The following is an 18,255-nucleotide window of genomic DNA, read 5'->3' on the forward strand; positions in this document are numbered from 1 at the left end:
ATACTTTGGACATGTTGCAAGGAGAGAAAGATCTTTGGAGAGGGACATCATGCTGGGTAGAGTAGAGGGACAGCGCAGGAGGGGAAGAGCCTCTATGAGGTGGACTGATTCAGTGACTGTGGTAATCGGGATGGGTGTGTCAGAGGCAATGCAACTGGCACAGGATAGAGCAGGGTTTAGGGCTGTTGTACATAGGGTTGCTACGAGTCGCAAATGACTCGACGGCACATAACAACAACATTTTATTTATTTTATTAATTTTAATGAACATTTACAGAGACTCTGGATCTCCTTTCATTCATTGTTGCACTTCTCTCCCTACCCAGCCCCAGCCCCAGTTCGCTCCTCTCTTTGAAAAGTAAAAGAAAAAGTCTTTCTTTGGTATACAATCCCCCTGCACCCCTCCCACTGCCCTGAGTACAATCCACTATGCAACCTTAATTCTGGACTCTTGTGATAACCATAATACCCTATCAAATATAGCTTTTAAATTATTCTTTCCCCCATCTGTTTCAATGCAGTATACATAATTTATCCAGTTTTTCTCAGTCTTACCCCAACCCTGATGTCAGTCCCATTCTACAACAGTGGCACCATGCAATATTTGTTCTTTTGATATTTCACTCAGCATAATGTCCTCCAGGATCACCCATTTTGAATAATATTGCATGTGTTTCTTGTTCTTCAATGCAGCGTAGCATTCCATTGTGTGAATATACCACAGCTTCTCTATTCTTTCGTTTGTTGATGGGCACCTGGGGTGTTTCCAACTCCTTGCTATTGTGAACAAAGCCATGGTAAACATAGGTGTGTATATATCTGCTTGGATGTCGGTTATGGTCTCTTTAGGGTATATTCCCAGTATTGGAATTGCTGGGTCAAATGGTATCTCTATTTGTAACTTTTTGAGAAAGCGCCACCCCACTTTCCACAGTGGTTGCACCATTTTACACTTCCACCAATACTGAATAAGGGTTCCAGATTCTCCACAACCTCACCAGCATTTGTTGCTTGCTGTTCTGTTATGAATTTTGCTATTCTGACTGGGGTGAGATGATATCTCATAGTTTTGTATTTACACATTCTTAATGTTATAATCATATGTTGTTCTTGTTGTTGTTAAGTGCCATGGATTCGCTTGCGACTCATAGCGACCCTATGTACAACAGCCCTAAACTCTGCTCTGTCTTGTGCCAATCGCACTGTCTCTGACACTCCCATCCCAATTACCCCAGTCACTGAACCAATCCATCTCATAGAAAGTCTTTCCCTCCTGTGCTATCCCTCCACCCTCCCAAGCATCATGTAGCTCTCCAAGAACCAGGCCCTCCTTACAACATGTCTAAACAAAACATACATATATGTGTATGTTCATATGTATAAATGAGTATGTATAAATCTGTATTCATGTGTTTGTGTACGTGTGTATATAAGAATCTCTAAATTCCATTCAAAAAAGTAGCAAAAATCTCTATGATTCTATTAGAAACAAAAAGTCCGAAGGCTTTTTTTACAATAATCTGTAAATTCCAGGGGAATATTTTTAAAATAAAAACCTTTATTATACCAATCATAAATGAAAAGCAGGATTTTCTTTTAACCTTAATATTATTTTAACATTTCTAATTTATTACTTATTCTTACTTCATGTGTACATTTTTATAATTTACCATTTTACTTACAAGTAAAGCACTAGAATCTCCATTTAGCTGACTATCATCTCGAGATTTCACATAACGACGATGGTTTTGATAGAAATTAGAGAGCCCATAATACATAAACACATTGCCCTAGAGAGAGAGGGAGAAAATTTTAATATTAAAAAATAAATATAATTCATCTCATTAATGCATTAAATATTACGCAATTTGGACTTTCACTAGCTTGAAACTAATGATTATTTAAAATAGATACTGGGATGACATCTATTAGTACTTAGGAATTTTAAATGGCATAAAAAGAACATTAAAAAAGGTATGTTCTAACATTCAAGCACATTTAAACATATCCTTAAAGATTTCAAAGAAGTACTAATTACATAAAAATAAATAGCCCTCAAGGAATCTACTAGTCTACTTTAAGATCTTTACTTTTTAAATTTTCTCAAATTTAAATTGATCTTTTATCTAATTAACACCAACATTTAAGGCAAATATAAGCTTCCATTTATCATATAAGTATATTCAGAATTTTTATTTTCTCAACAGGAAACTACATAATAACTCACTATAGTTGTTGTTGTGAGGTGCCTTTATGTCCATTATCATTGTAAGTAAACAACAGATCTGAGCCATGCCCTATCCTGTGCCATCCCCATGACTTTTTCGCTGTGCTTAAACCCATTGTTAACATCACTACATCAATCCATCTTGTTGAAAGTCTTCTTCTCTCTTTCCATCATTTGCTTTTCCAAGGACTGGTCCCTCCTGACAAAATGCTCAAAGTATGTGAGGCAAATTTTCACGATCCTTGCCTCTGAACAGCACCTTGCTTGTACTTCCCTCCAAGAGACATTTAATTAATTCTCTTCATCATAACTTAAAGACATCAATAATTCTTCTTTCATCCTTAATCACTAGCTAACTTTCAGATACATAGGAAAGAACTTAAAAGACTCTGACTTGGATCAGGCCCACTTTAGTGATAAATTTGCTCTTTAGTACTTTGGAGAGGTCCTTGACAGTAGATAGTTCCAATGCTACATGGCTTTTGATTTCTTGAGGGCTGTTACCGTAGGTGCTGACCATCGTTCCAAAAAAATGAAATCATTAACAATTACAATCTCTTCTAGATCTACCACAATGTTGTCTATTGGCCCAACACTGAGGATTTTTGTTTTCTTGAGGTTGAGATGTTATCCATGTTGAAGATTGTGGTCTTTGATCTTTCACAGAAAGTGTTTCAAGTCCTCTTCACTTTCAGTAAAGAAGGTTGCATCATCTGCAGAATCAGATTGTTGATGTCTTTTCTTCCAAGCCACATTCTTCTTTCTGTATTCCAGTTTCTCAAGTTATTTGCTCACATTCAGACTGAAGAGATATGGAGAAAAAATACAACACTGACACACACCTTTCCTGATTTTAAACCATGCCATGTTGCTTTATTTCTGTTTGCAAAAGAGTATCTTGGTATATGAACAGGTTTCACATGAGATGAGCACAATTAAAGTGTTCCATTCTTCAGTGTTTGTTATAATTTGTTATATTCTATGCAGCCAATGTCTTTGTATAATCAATAAAACACAAACACCTTTCTGGTATTCTCTTCTTTCAGCCAAGATCCATCTGATATGAGCAATGATATTCCTTGTTCTGTGACCTCTTCTGAATCAATCTTGAATTTCTGGAAGTTCACCATCAATGTTGCAACTATTTAATAATCTTCAGCAAGATTTTATTTGAACATGGTATCATTTGATAAATTCCACATTCTATTGTTGTTGTTTTATGCTGTCGAGTCGCTTGTGACTCATAGTGACCAGAAGTCCAAGAGCCCTACACTTGGCTCCATCCTATGCCAACCTCACTCTCTGACACACCTACTCCCATTACCCCAGTCACTCAATCGCTCCATCTCATCGAAGGTCTTCCTTTCTTGTGCTGTCCTTCCACCCTCCCAAACATGATGTCCCTCTCTAAGGACTGGCCCCTCCTTGCAACACTCCCAAAGTATGTCAGAGGAAGCTTCAGAATCATTGCCTCCATGGAGCAGCCCGGTTTCACCCTCTCCAAGACGGACCTGTTTGTTCTCCTAGCAGTCCAAGTTATATTCAATATTCTTCTCCAGTACAAAGACATCAATTCTCCTATCATCCTTCGTCACTGTCCAGCTATCTGACACAGAGCACACAATTGTGACTATGGCCTGGATCAGGTGTACCTTAGTCTCCATCATGACACTGTTGCTCTTCAGTACTCTGGGGAGGTCCCTGACAGCTGACTTTCCAAATGCAATTCATCTCTCAATTTCCTGGCTGCTGGTACCAAGCAAACTAAAACTAAAACTGTTAATGCTCTCAATCTCTTCACCATCCATAATGATGCTGCCAATTGGCCCAGTGGTGAGAATCTTTATTTTCTTGATGTTGAGCTTCAATCCATACTGAAGACTACAGTTCTTGATCTTCTGCAGCAAGCCCTTCAAGTCTTCCTCAATTTCAGCAAGCAGTGTTGTGTCATCTGCATAACGCAGGTTGTTGATGAACCTTCCTCCAATCCTGATGCCACATTCCTCCTCGTACAGCTCAGAGTCCTGGATGATCTGTTCTGCATACAGATTGAAAAGGTATGGAGACAGACAGACTACATCCCTGGTGGACCCCCTTCTTGATTTTGAACTATTCGGTGTCTCCTTGCTCTGTTCTGACGATTGTCTCTTGGTTCAAGTATAGGTTTCACATGAGCACAATCAAATGTTCTGGGATTCCCATTCTTCTAAGAGTCAATCACAATTTGTTGTAACCCACACAATAAAAAACCTTTGCATAGTCAATGAAACACAGACAGACATTCCTCTGGTAATCTCGGCTTTCTGTCAAGATTAATCTAACATTAGCCATAATATCCCTAATTCTCATATCTTATTATACCCACTAGATGGCAACCATATGTCAAGAAACAAAACAATAATCATCATCACTACCTTTAAAAATCCATACTGTTGAATCTAAAGTTTGCAAGTAGGAATATGGTTTTATTCCCCAAGGACTAAAATGATGTGTTGGGGTTTTTTTTTTTTAAAAAAAAAAAAAAGCAACAAAAAGCAATAAACAAATTTTATTAAATAAAAAGATACCTTTTTTCACACCTATAAAGAATTGTAAATCTATGCATTTGCTGGATACCAGGAAGACTAGCGTGAATTTAAAAGATATACACACATACATTCATATGTGTGTGTGTATGTGTGTATGTGTATACACACACACATATATACATATACATATATAAATAGACATACATACAAAGAAAGAAAGAAACAAACAGGTGGAGTTCTAATTATTATATATCAAATATTTAATAAGGTTTTATTAAGTGATTTAAGTTCTGGGTTTCATATCTCACAGAAAAAAATGATGTACTTAAATTAAAAATGAGAGAACTAGGATTTCTTTTCTAAAGTATATTTTTAGTATTAAAAGCATACAAAAAGACTACTTAGCAATATTTTTTAAGAAAAACAGATATAAATTAGATACAAAGTGAAATTATTTGTCCAGATTAAAAATGTTTCATGAAAGATGATCTTCAAAATTTATTTCTAAGTACTGGCTAAAGTAAACCATTCTAACAAATATTTTTAATGAAATATCAATATTTTTAAAAGAATGACTTTTCTAACACATTACTTGGAAATACAGACCTCAAATGACTGCTCCAGTGTGAAGTTAATGGTACAAATACAAGGTGTTATCTCTGGAGTCAAACATTTATAACAGGGACTGGAAGGCTCTGTTCCGGTATAATCAATCTGCAAGAGAGAAATACAACTAAGCACTTTCTTCTTTCAATTATTTATAATTAATGTTTTTATCATTCACATGCATTATTTTTCCATAAATGTTGTAGTTATGTGCTATCAAGTCACCTGCAACTCATAGCAACCCTGCTCTGAAACCTGCCCAGTCCTAAGCCAGTCTCCCTGACTCTGATATACCTAATCAAGTTAACGGGTCAATCCATTTCATCAGGGTCTTCCTCTTCTGTGCTGTCCCTCCACCCTTCTGAGCATGATATCTTTCTCCAAGGACTGGTCCTTCTGACCATGTGTCCAAAGTATGTGAGACAGAGCTTCAAAATTCTTCCCTCCAAGGAGAAACTCTGATTCACCCTCTCCAAGACAGATCTATTTATTCTCTTGATGGTCTATGGTATGTTCAATACTCTTCTCAGCCCTACAACTCAATGGCATGGATTCTTCTGTCATCCTTAGTCACTGTACAGCTTTCTGATTCAAAGCAAGTAACTGCGAAGACCATGGCCTTTATCAGACACACCTTCATCTCCAGACTGACATCACTGTACATTGTGTTTTCTACAATCTTTCATTTATATTATATTTCATTCATTAGTATTGTGGGTTTTGGTCCCTCCCCTTCCAATTTTCTTACTAATAACTACTTCTTTGCAAGCATGTAAGCCAGGTACTTCAGGCCTCACACCAATTAGACATCTAATTTCTGATTTGCCCATACCTATCAAAAAAGTACTCTGAGGGAACAAGCACGTCCCTTTTGCTGAAGGATTCCCTGTTCAACTTAGAACCTTTATGAGCATCTGCATTCACAGAAAAGTCTAGTCCAGAGCAAGCCATCAGGTTGCAGCAACAGATTCTACCTCACAGCATGGATCATCTTCTCTTTATCTGGTTGAATGCTGGTCAACTCATCTCGTGCCACCTGTGGTAAGGTTCAAGTGAGCATCAGGTGTAAGCTCAGGAGCCCACCCTTCTCCCTGGCATTCCTGACTTGTTGATTTCCTCACTCAGTCCTAGCCCCCAGGAGGAGCCAAGTCAAGCCAATAAGCCAGGGGTCCTTAGAACTCTCTGTTCCTCAAGTCATTAACCATTCCCCCCACTCATCCACACAACTGTGCATGCTAAGTGGGCAGTGCAAGAAGGACACATCCAAGCTCAGCCTGTTTCTCCATTGCTGTATTAACAAAGAACTTTCTTAAGGAAACTAGATACCTAAAACACTTTGAAAAAATCAGCAATATTTAAAGAAAAGGGGAAAAAAGAGAAACTAATAGCGCAGAGGGCCATTTTTATAGTCAATTGTTAATTTGATAGTATAAGCTAGCATAAATACAGTAGTCAAATGGTCTAATTTTTAATTTCAAGTATATCTATCTCTTTAATAAAAATAAATTTAAACATAAAAATATGAATATAAAACTTAAGTTTCCAAGATAGAGATTTTAAAAATGCTTGATCAATATTGTTGTTGTTGTTTAATGCCGTCGAGTCATAGACGACTCATAGCGACCCTATGAACAAACAGCCCGAGCACTGTTCGTACATAGAGTTTCCGGAGGCAAGCCATTTTGGAAGTGGATGCCGCTCCTGCTTCCAGGCTTGATTTAGTCGGGAAGCTCCAGCCAACACTGTCCACCATGGGTGCCCATTACCACGACTGGCACATCACTGTCACAGGCTTCAGCATCACAGCAACCACGAGTTATGTAATCTTTTCCAGTGCATTCCCCTCCCCTACTTGTCATAAATTTATTTTGGCATTCTGTTTTATTATATGTTCGAAGTCTTCAAGTTAAATCAGAAATCAGAAGACAGCTACTAAGTCCACCTATAACTGTTGCTGTTGTTAAGTGACGTCAAGTCTACTACAACTCAAAGCTACCCTATGTACAATAGCTCTGAACCCTGCTCTATCTATCTGGAGCCAATTTCTGACACACCCTAGTTACCTTGACAATCCATCTCATCAGGGCCTTCTTCTCCCGGTGCTGTCCCTCCACCCTTCCAAGCATGATGTCTTTCTCCAAGGACTGGTCCCTCTTGGCAATGTGCCCAAAGTATGTAACAAAGAACTACAAAACCCTTGCCTCCAAGGAGCAGCAGCTTGGCCTCATCCTCTTCAGGACAGGCCAGGTAGTTCTCTTTGCAGTCCATAGTATGTTCAATATTCTTCTCCAGCACCACAACTCAAAGGCATTAAGTCTTTTTCTGTCACCCATGATCACTGTCTGATCAATATAGATATCAGTAAATCAGTAACTGTTCTCAAAATCTTCTCACTTTACTTACCACACTACATTTTTAATGGTGTATTTTCAAATTTGGAAAAGTAATATAAGCTGAAAATTACTATTTTCCCCCCACAACATAAATTTTATTATATTTAAAACTCTACTAAATTATCCTTCCCTTAATAAAGAAAAAAAAAAACCCAACCCAATAATCATATAACCTCTATTTCCGAAACAGAACATATTAAACTCAGGTATAGATGTTGTTTTTTTTTAGTAGGTTTGCTTGGCTCCATAGTCAACAGTCTTGGCACCAGCAGCCAGGAAATTAAAAGGTGCATTGCCATGGGAAAGTCTGCTGTTAGGGACCTCTCCAAAGTGCTGAAGAGCAGTGGTGTCTCTCTGGAGACTAAGGTGCGTCTGATACAGGCCATGGTCTTCGCAATCACCTGTTATGCATCAGAGAGTTGGACAATGACCAAGCAGGATAGAAGGAGAATTGATGCCTTTGAGCTGTGGTGCTGGAGAAGAGTATTGAGAATACCATGGACTGCTAGGAAAACAAATAGATTTGTCCTGGAGAGGGTTAAACCGGGTGGCTCCTTGGAGGCAAGGATTCTGAGGCTCCGTCTAACTTACTTTGGGCATGTAGTGAGGAGAGACCGGTCCTTAGAGAGGGACATCATGCTTGGGAGGGTGGAGGGACGGCGCAGGAGAGGAAGGCCCTCTATGAGGTGGATTGATTCAGTGACTGGGATAATTGGGATGGGAGTGTCAGAGACAGTGCGATTGGCACAGGACAGAGCGGAGTTTAGGGCTGTTGTACACAGGGTCGCTATGAGTCGCAGGCGACTCGACGGCACATAGCAACAACAACAGGTGGAATTAAAAGAATGCTAAATCTTTATGAAGAAAATAAATGTCAATAATTATAACAAGTAATCATTTTATTGTAAGGGAAGATCTGATGGCCTAGTGGGTGAGGAGTTGTGCTGTCAACCCAGAAGTAGGCAGTCTGAATCCACCAGCTGCTCTGCAGGAGAAAGATAGGCAATCTCCTCCTATGTGATTTACAGAGATGGCAGCCTGCTGGAGGGTCAGCTATAACTGACTTCATGGCAATGAGTTTTATCAAATTCAAAATAAATAAACTCCTAAGGAAAAGTCCTTCAGCAAGGCTTATTTACTGGTAAAACTTTATTTAGATAAAATATTCTTTCACTGCATTTATAGAAGAGAAAGTGTACACATAACTAAACAAACAAAAAGCATGGTTCTTCCTAAATGAAGACTTTTTGGAAAAGAGGTCATTTTCACTGGATGGAAATACTGGGTCACAACTTTGCATCAGGAACCTCTCTTATGCAAAACATTCTACTTTTTCTGATGATGAACACAAAAGTCAAGTACATAAAAAATAAACCATATATAAAAAATCCTCTGAGCATTTTCTCTCTTTTCAAAGACTGATATAAAGAGTACAGAGCTCTGGTGGCCTAGTTAATAGGGAATTGTGCTATTAACCAAAGGTGCCTTCAAATCAAATCCACCAGCCAAGCTTCTAGGCACTCTCATCACCTACAATGCAATGCAGAGCCTTGGCAGCCTGCTGGAAGGTCAGCTAGAAATTCATTTTGGACAGCAATAAGTTTCAAGAGCCTGACTTTAAGGGGTTCAAAAAAAGGTAACTGAGCTGCTTTCAACAGTGCATAATTTTCAATAAGAAGTCACAAAGTCCATTCTATGGGGTCCAAAATAGCCTTTTTTAATACTAATAAATGATGCTGGCAAAACTGAAAAAAACAAACAAACCCAAAACAGTGCATATCTGTGAACAAAAAATCTCTCAAATTCTTTCTTTCACATCAGTTTCATGGACAAATTCTCAAAGCAAATGATTAATCAGTAGTTACTAAGGATAAAAATCAAAACCCAAATCCACTACCACCGAGTCAATTCAGACTCCAAACTACCCAGCAGGTCACAGCAGAACTGCCTCACTGTTGCCGCTGTGTACCACTGAGTTGGAACTCATAGTATGTTACCTTCCAGTGGGTTTTGCAGAGGCAAATAATCACATAGGAGACTGCCCATTTTTCTCCCATGGAGCAGCTGGTTGATTTGAATCACTTGCCTTTGGGTCCGTAGCACAACTTACCAAAGTACACTGCCAATCAGTCTCCCTCAAAGAAGCTGGACGTTTCCAAGTGCTAATCTTTCCATTAGAAACCACATGTTTAACCATGAGTGGTCCCTTAAGGAGGGACATATACTCTTTTATTTTTTTTTAACCTATACTCTTTATTTCATTTATTCATTGCCATCCAGTTGGAACTGATTCACAGCTGACCCTCCAGTGAGTTTTCAGGAGACTGTAAAGTAGGATTTCTGATTTCAATTCCAACATTCCTTTCACTAAGAATCAGAACTAAGAACCTTTCTCGAAGAATCAGTCCCCTTGACCCTCTACAAAGAGAGCAGATAAGTATCAAGAAAATTATAAATGTCAAATGTCAAAGTGCCTATCATGGTCAAGAAGCAGGAGGTCAAGAAGATGGTGAACCTTCGAGAAAAGGTCCAAGAACTTTGGCACCAGACAGGACATCCAACCCAAAAGTGACCTGTGGTGTTAGCTTAAAGTTGGCTTTTTTAGCCATGGTAGTTATCCACCTCTGGCCTCCAGCTACCTTAACTGCAGGCCCATGATCTTGCAAATCAGCGTCAGCTGCTGGACAAGGACAAGAAAGTCCTTCCTATACTGGGCATCTAGCTAGTCTTGAGACGAGCAAGGCTAGTTGTGTCAAGACCCTGGTCAGAATGAGACCCTGGTGGTGGAAAGACTGTGGAATTGCTGTGGACAAATAGTGGTAAGGTGTGATCTGAGGCAAGGTGTGAACTGTGCTGGCCAAAGTTAAAAGTTTGGCTGTTCTTGATAAATGTTTGAAGAAGCTGACTTACAATTGCTCTGAGGCAAACCTTGCTGGATGATTTGGTTAAAACTACTCTGGGTTTGTGGAACAATGAAAGAATCTTTTCTTTTACTTTTCCATAATTTTTGACTCATGTACTTATAACTTGTTAGTCAAATTTGTGTCTTCTAGGTTGCAACACTCCCATGATACATCTTCAAGGATATGAACATGTATGGCCAAGCACAATCAATAAGAGTGCATCTAAATTCCAAAATCAATCTTCATAATAGTCTATGTGTTTCCTACTGCCAAAGGGGCCCTTTAGAGTAGTGAGAGAAGATCTTCACCCTGAGACCCACAGCGTCCCTTTTCAGCAGGAAGTAGCTAAGAGAATACGCCATCCTCTTTTCCTTATGACTCAGGGTGAAGTCTCTCTCAGGGAGGAGTGATAGGGAATGGCAAAGGACACACTGACAAAGAAGATTAATCAGAACTGGCTTTGACAAGCACTGAGGCATTTGAACAAGAACAAACTGGGAGGAGGGTAGAGAGAATGGTGCAGTGGTGAATGAGTGGAAGCCCAAAATCTCTGTAAATGTTTATGAAAATTAATAAAATATAATTATAGAAAAAAAAAAGAAACAAAAAAAACTACTCTGGGGCAAACTTTGTGGACGATTTGGATTTGACTGCTGAACTGAAACTGGAGCTTGGCCTTATTGAGGAATCGTGCCATGGAACTGTTGGACTAAAGCCTGGACTTGTATTCTAAAATATTCTTTGCCTCCCCCATTCACTTCCCTTATAATCCAATGTTGGTACCATAACTGTGAGTCTGTGAGTCAGCTTTTGCTGCTGGGGTTCTATAGGCCCCATGGGACTGGGCTAAGGGCTCTTCATCTGCTTTCTGCTCTGGGGCAGTGAGGGGCTGTGCTATTCTTTCTCCCTCTGGCCCCTTCAGATAGATGCTCACGGGCCTGTGCCCTTATGTCTCACTGTTTTCTCCTCTTTACCGGCTTTGTCAAACAGCCCCACTCCATCGCGCTTTGTCAAATAGTCCCACTCCATCCAATTGCAGCAGCAAAGGGCAATCCTTAACAAGAGGCTCAAGGTGCCACCTGCCCTTAACCAATTCACCCAGACCTTGAAAAGCCAGACATGTACTCAGCTGCTGAAGCTGGCCCACAAGTACCGACCAGAGACAAACCAGGAGATAGAGGCTGTTGGCCCAGGCTAAGAAGAAGGCTGCTGGCAAAGGGGACAGTCTCATCAAGAGATATCATATCCTCTGTGCTAGGGTGAATACTGTCACAACTTGGGTACAGAAAAAGGCAGCCCAGTTGGTGGTGATCACACATTACGTGGAACACACTGAGCTTGTGGTCTTCCTTGCTGGCCAGGTGTCCGAAGAGTGGCATAACCTACTGCATCATCAAGAGCACGGCCAGGCTGGGCCACCGTGTCCACCAGAAGACCTGCAGCCTTCATGCAGGTGTACTCAGAAGACAAAGGAGCTCTACTCTGATAAAGCTGGTAGAAGCAACCAGAACCAATTACAGATATAGATATGATGAGATCTGCTGTATCTCAAGGCTTCCTGGGGAGGCAACGTCCTGGGGCCCAAGTCTTTGGTCTGCATCACCCAGCTGGAAAAGGCCAAGGCCAAAGAAGTTGCCAAAAACTGTGCTGCTGTACACATTGAGTTTTCTGAACATAAGAATAAATCCTTCAGCCACTTGCCATTTCAGCCTGAAGGCGTGTATTTCAAGTGTGATGAAATCTGGAAGCCCCTTTTCCCCTGCAAGGACAGAATGTGTGCCTATCAAGTTTGGAAAGCTCTTAAACCAGGCAGCAAGGGGTTTGATGGACAAACTGACTGATTAACCTACATAGAAATAAAGGCACAGTAGTATGTTAGGGGACCAACAACAATGGCACAAATTATATATTCTATTTATTAACTACTGTTTATCGATTTGCTGAAGGAATACCAATTAAAGGGTTAAAAAAACCAAAATCAATCCCCATAATAGTCTATGTGTTTCCTACTGCCAAAGGGGCCCTTTAGAGTAGTGAGAGAAGATCTTCACACTGAAACCTACAGTGTCCCTTTTCAGCACGAAGTAGCTAAGAGAATATGCCATCACCTTTTTCTTATGAATCAGAGTGAAGTCTCTCTCAGGGAGGAGTGATAGGGAATGGCAAAGGACACACTGACAAAGGAGATTAATCAGAACTGGCTTAGACAAGCACTGTGGCAATTGGACAATTAAAACAGACATTCAAGGGGGGGGAAGAATGAACTGGGGAGGATGGTAGAGAAAACAGTGCACCAATGAATGAATGAAACCCCACAATCTCTGTAAATGTTCATTAAAACTAATAAAATAAAAAAAGAAGAGAAAAAAAACAACAAAAAAAAACCAAAGAGCAAAATCAATTCCCTATCCAAAACACTCACCTTAGAAAATATAATATATGAAAATCATGTAATTCCACCACTCAAAAGTAACCTGTTAACATTTTGTTATGTAGTTGTCCCGCCCTTAAAAACATAAACAATAGTTTTTTATACACATTTAAAAAAAAAAGGAGGGGGGTGTACTCACTAATCTATATACTAGCAATCTTGGTATAAACTTGTCTACTAATGATGTCCGTTTGAAGATTAAGGAGTGCCTGATTTAAGCTATGATCTTTTCAATTACTTGCTATGCTTCTGAGAGCTGGACAATGAAAAAGGAAAACAGAAGAACTGATGTCTTTCAGTTGTGGTGTTGGAGAAGATACACAGCCCATGATATCTCAAAGACTGCTGAAGAGCAGACATATGTCTTGGAAAAGGGGCAGTCAGAGTACTCCTTGGAAGCAAGGATGGTGAAGCGTCATCTTTCATACTTTGGACACGTTGCTAGGAATGATATTCCTTGGAAAGGGTTATCATGCTTGGAAAGGTAAGCAAAAGAGGGAAAGACACTCAAAGATGTGGAGTGACACAGTGATTGCAGCAATAGGCCCAAGTGTATAAGAGATGAGGATGGCATCAGATAGGACAGGATTTACGGCTGTTGTTCACAGGGTTGCTATGAGTGGTACTCAATGACTTTTAATAACAACTAAGAAAATAGCAACCTGGTAATTGATTGGAAGAGATCCCTAATTGTTCCCATTCCAAAAAAAAAAATGTGATCCAATAGATTTTAGGAATAACTGAACAATATCATCAATATCACATGCAAGTAAAATCTTGCTGAAGATTATTTTCAAATGGCTAGAATAGTATGTGGATAGAGAACTGCCAGAAATTCAAGATGGATTCAGAAGAGTCCATAGAATGAAGGCTATTATTGTTGGTATCAGACAGATCTTAGCTGAAAGCAAAGAATAGGAGAAAGAGGTTTACTTGTGTTTTATGGATTATGCAAAGGCATTTTACTACGTGCTGCTGTTGTTGTTATGTGCCATCGAGTCGCTTGTGACTCATAGTGACCCTATGTACACGAGTCCTAAAGGCCATTCTATCCTGTGCCAACCTCGCTGTCTCAAACACACTCATTCCCACCACCCCAATCACCTAATCGAACCATCTCATCGAGGGTCTTCCTCTCCTTTGTTGTCCCTCCACTCTCCCAAACATGATGTCCCTCTCCAAGGACCAGTCAGTGTTAGCTTAAAATTTGGCTTTTGTAGCCATTACATTATTTAGCCCCTCTCTGGTCTCCAGCTACCTTAACCGTTGACACATGGTCTTGCAAATCATCAACAGCTGGGATACTAGGAAAAGAGAAAGAGAGTGCTTCCCACTCAGAGCAGCAAGACTGAGGGAGAGACTAGACTGAGACCCTAGTGAGAGTGAGACCTTAGTGACAGTGGTGGTGGAGAGATTCTGGAAAGACTGTGGCACTGCTGTGAAGAGACTGTGACAAGGTGTAACCTGAGGCTTCTTGCATTTGTTCTGCCCACAATTTCTGGCTTGGGACTGCTAGACTAAACCTGGAGTTGCATTGTGAGATATCTTTGCATCTCCCACTCCCCAACCTATCTCCCTAATAAACCCTACCTTTGGTACCACAACTGTGAGTAAAGCCTGTGAGTCAACAATGAATATCAAATCAAGCAGTATTATTATGAAGAGACTCTAGTGGCCTACCAAGTAAAGGAGTTGCATTGTCAACCCAAAGGCATGTAGTTAGAATCCACCAGCTGCTCCATGGATGAGCAATCTCTTTCCAGGTGATTTACATCCTCTGCAAACTTGCTGGAGGATCAGCTATGAGTCAATTCCAATTAGATGGCACAGAACAATAAGATCATTAGATTATTGTAAACCTGCTTAATTTTTAAAAATGCACTAGTCACTGGATTCTTTATCCTCATAGTAACTAAAGTCTTCTGTGTGATATTTATAAATAAATGGTACCATCACCGTCTAAAGCAACCAAGCTAAAACTCTTGGCTTCTTCTCAAGAGGAGTTACTCCCCATGATGTAATTTTTCTTCTGTAGCAATGTATTACTGCCCTTGATTTTCACTCTCATTACTACTTCTTTGGGTTTGTTTGTTCGTTTGCTTGGGTTTTTTTTTTTTGGGGGGGGTATTGAGATTTTAATCAAAGTTAATAGAAAACTTGGATTTCTACTCATTCACTGTTGCACATTTCTCTCCCTGTCCACCCAGCCCCAATTCATTGCTACTTCTTTGTTATATCAGTTGCCAACTTACTTACTTGCTAAATTTCTCAAGAATATTATTCAACAAGGAAACTGTTTTGCCTTTATATAGAGATGATTATCATTTATTACACAAGTATGATCTTATAGTACATAACATTTTATATTGCCTAATTCAGTAACTCCTTCAGACCTATAGTATGCAGACGAACAATAAACTCTGAGCAAAGTGTTTTAAAATTTGATTTCACCTTCTGAATAGAATTCATTCACTCATTCAGTATTAGATGTCAAGGGTTGTATTATATGTTGGAAATACAAAACAGAAAGAAATTACTGTCCATGACATAAGAAAAGCTACAGAGCAGTACTGTAGAAAGTCAAATTAACTAATAATTACAGGACAACATGTGATGTTATCAAAGATCATAAATATAAACTAGACTTATAAAACCATGGGAAAAGGGATAGATGCCAGGTGAGGAAAGGGAGGCATCAAGGAAGACTTTCTGTAGTGTTAACAGGAATTAAATTTGAAAACTCTAAAAGTTGGTGGTGGTTGTTAAGTGCTGTCGAGTCATAGACGACTCATAGTAACCCCACGAACGAAAGAACTGAACACTTGAATAACTTTCATCTTTTCTCCAAGTTCATAGGGTTTCTGGAGGCAAGCTATTTTGGAAGTGGATGCCACTTCTGCTTTCAAGCACGTTTTAATCAAGGAGTTCTACCAAACACTGTTCACCATGGGTAACCATTCTCACATTTGATACATCAGTGTCACAGCGTTTTGCATCAAAGCAACCACGGGTTACCTCTGTACAGCAAATGGACAGACCAGTGCTATACGACTTAGAAGAATGTTTGACCGAAAACAATTAAAATAAGGCTTGAGGGCGGCAGATTAAAATCACCCAGCTTTGGCTTGGTAGCATCACTTTCTATTCACTAGTAAAAGTTGGTAGAATAAGAAAAAAGGAAGAACAGCAGGCAGGCCTAAGAGTATGTCACAATCCAGAAACCAGTTTGCTCAGTATAGGGTATAGGGTAGAGAGGAAGGAGAAGAGGCCAGAAGAACAGAAAGTAGCCTATCACAAAGAAAATAACATTCTTTGTTACAGGGTTTAAACATTTTGATTCTAGGCAGAAGCCACTGATGAGATTTTAATAAAAAGAATAAAATATTCAAACCATTGGCAGCAAAATGCATACATAAAGACCGAACCAAATGCTGGGCACAAGACAGAGATTAGACAGACTGGTTTTACAGCAATCCAGTTGAGAAATGTTGAAAAAATAAACTAAAAACACAGTGGTAAAAAATCGAAGGAAAAGAAAGATTTACAAAGTAAATAGAAAGTAGAATTTATAAAATTTACTGTCTAGAGAAAAAGCGGATAAAAATAAGTTAACTTCCAAGGTTTCTGGCATATAAAAACATGGAAATATGATGGTGTTTACTCTAAAACAGATAAGCTTAGCACTGTGTTCCTGTCACATTGGCCTCCTTGCTGTCCCTCAAACATTCAACTAAGCATACTTCTTAGGACTTGATCTTAACTATTCCTTCTGCCTGAAACATTTTCTTTTACAAATCCATCAATCTGGCTCACTTTAGGATTTATTCAAGTATCACTTTGGTGAAACCTTTCTTGATTCTTGATTTAAAATTATAAACTGACTTTAAACCTTCCATTTTCTTCATGGCACTTTTCACTAACAAACTTCGGATGAGGGTGTCCAATGTTAATAGGAATTCAAAGTGAGAAATGAGGTAGAAATAGAAATTTTAGCACAACACAAAAAAATAAATATAGGAGTCATGAGCAACAAGGAGTAATTGAAGTTACTGTTAATAAGTACAAAAAGAAGGAAAGGATTACCAGCAAACCACTGGCACATAAGCAAAGAAAACAGGAAGCTAGTAGTGCTGGAGACTAACGAAAAAGAACCAGAAAGGCAGCAAAAATCTAGCAGAGGATAGTGACTCAGGAGATCAAAGACTACAGCCTTCAATATAGATTGTATCTCAAAATTAAGACAAAAATCCTCACCACTGGACCAATAAATATCATGATAGAGGAAAGACTGACATTGTCAACAATTTTATCTTACTTGGATCCACTACCAATAGTTAGAAGATCAGGAAATGTACTGCACTGGGCAAGTCTGCTCTCAAGGGCCTCTCCATATTACTAAGGAGCAAGGATGTCAGCTGGAAGACTAAGGTACATCTAATTCAGGCCATGCTGTGGGATTAAGAGTTTATTGTTCAAAGGAGCTCTGGTGGCCTAGTGGCAAGAAGCTGCACTGCAATCCTAGAGGTAAGTGGTTTGAATCCTCCAGATGCTCTGCTGGAGAGAGGGGCAATCTCTTCCTGAATCAGTCAGATCTGATCAGATGGTACACACACACAATACAATATTTTTTTTTTAAAAAAAAGAGTTTACTGTTCAAAAATGGCTTTCCTAGCCACGGAATTTGACTTTGCCATGTTGATGGGCGGGAATATACAAATAAGGTGTGTTAGCCTATCCACAAGGGGAATGGCTAGTGTAAATAGTCCGCAAGGGAGCTGGCTAGTCTTGCCATAAAATTAAGCAGATTCAGTAAAATGGGAGAACCTGGCCACTAGGAAAGCAGAAACAGGCATGCAGAGTGCATTCTCTGGGCCCACAAATTGAGCCAGCCAGAGTTACAACAGCAGCCATGGCTAAAGCAGACCAGGCACCCAAAATGAGATGGAGCTGACCTTGGAATTGCTACTACCCATGGACAGAATCTGAGCTAAAAGCCTTACTCAAGTTTATTGGTCAACTAGGGGGGAGGGGCGGGAAGAGCCACAATTGACAGGACCAAGAGCTTTTTAACACTGGCCTAAAACCACAATGCTCAAGGGTTAGGTGCCTGTGAGTCCATTTCAGAAGCTATCCTGACTCTATTCTGCTCCTAGCCTGATTTATAGCC

At 39.5% G+C, this 18,255-nt stretch overlaps 1 protein-coding gene across 2 annotated transcripts in view; it reads right to left on the reverse strand.

The window, feature by feature from the left end:
- The window catches only part of TMEM30A (transmembrane protein 30A), a 43,836-nt gene that overhangs the window by 16,149 nt on the left and 9,432 nt on the right, over positions 1 to 18,255 (reverse strand). Inside the window, exons 2-3 of one of the 2 annotated variants that reach the window (XM_006896960.1) lie at positions 5,362 to 5,469; positions 1,683 to 1,790 (exon numbers count right to left, since the gene is read on the reverse strand). In XM_006896960.1, the coding sequence (XP_006897022.1) occupies positions 1,683 to 1,790; positions 5,362 to 5,469 (216 nt within the window). The remainder of the gene's footprint in view (positions 1 to 1,682; positions 1,791 to 5,361; positions 5,470 to 18,255) is intronic. The other variant, XM_006896959.1, reaches the window with a different exon arrangement.

Source organism: Elephantulus edwardii, unplaced genomic scaffold (genome assembly GCF_000299155.1).
Source record: "Elephantulus edwardii isolate Elephantulus edwardi_28Jun2011 unplaced genomic scaffold, EleEdw1.0 scaffold00194, whole genome shotgun sequence".
Classification (NCBI taxonomy): Eukaryota; Metazoa; Chordata; class Mammalia; order Macroscelidea; family Macroscelididae; genus Elephantulus; species Elephantulus edwardii.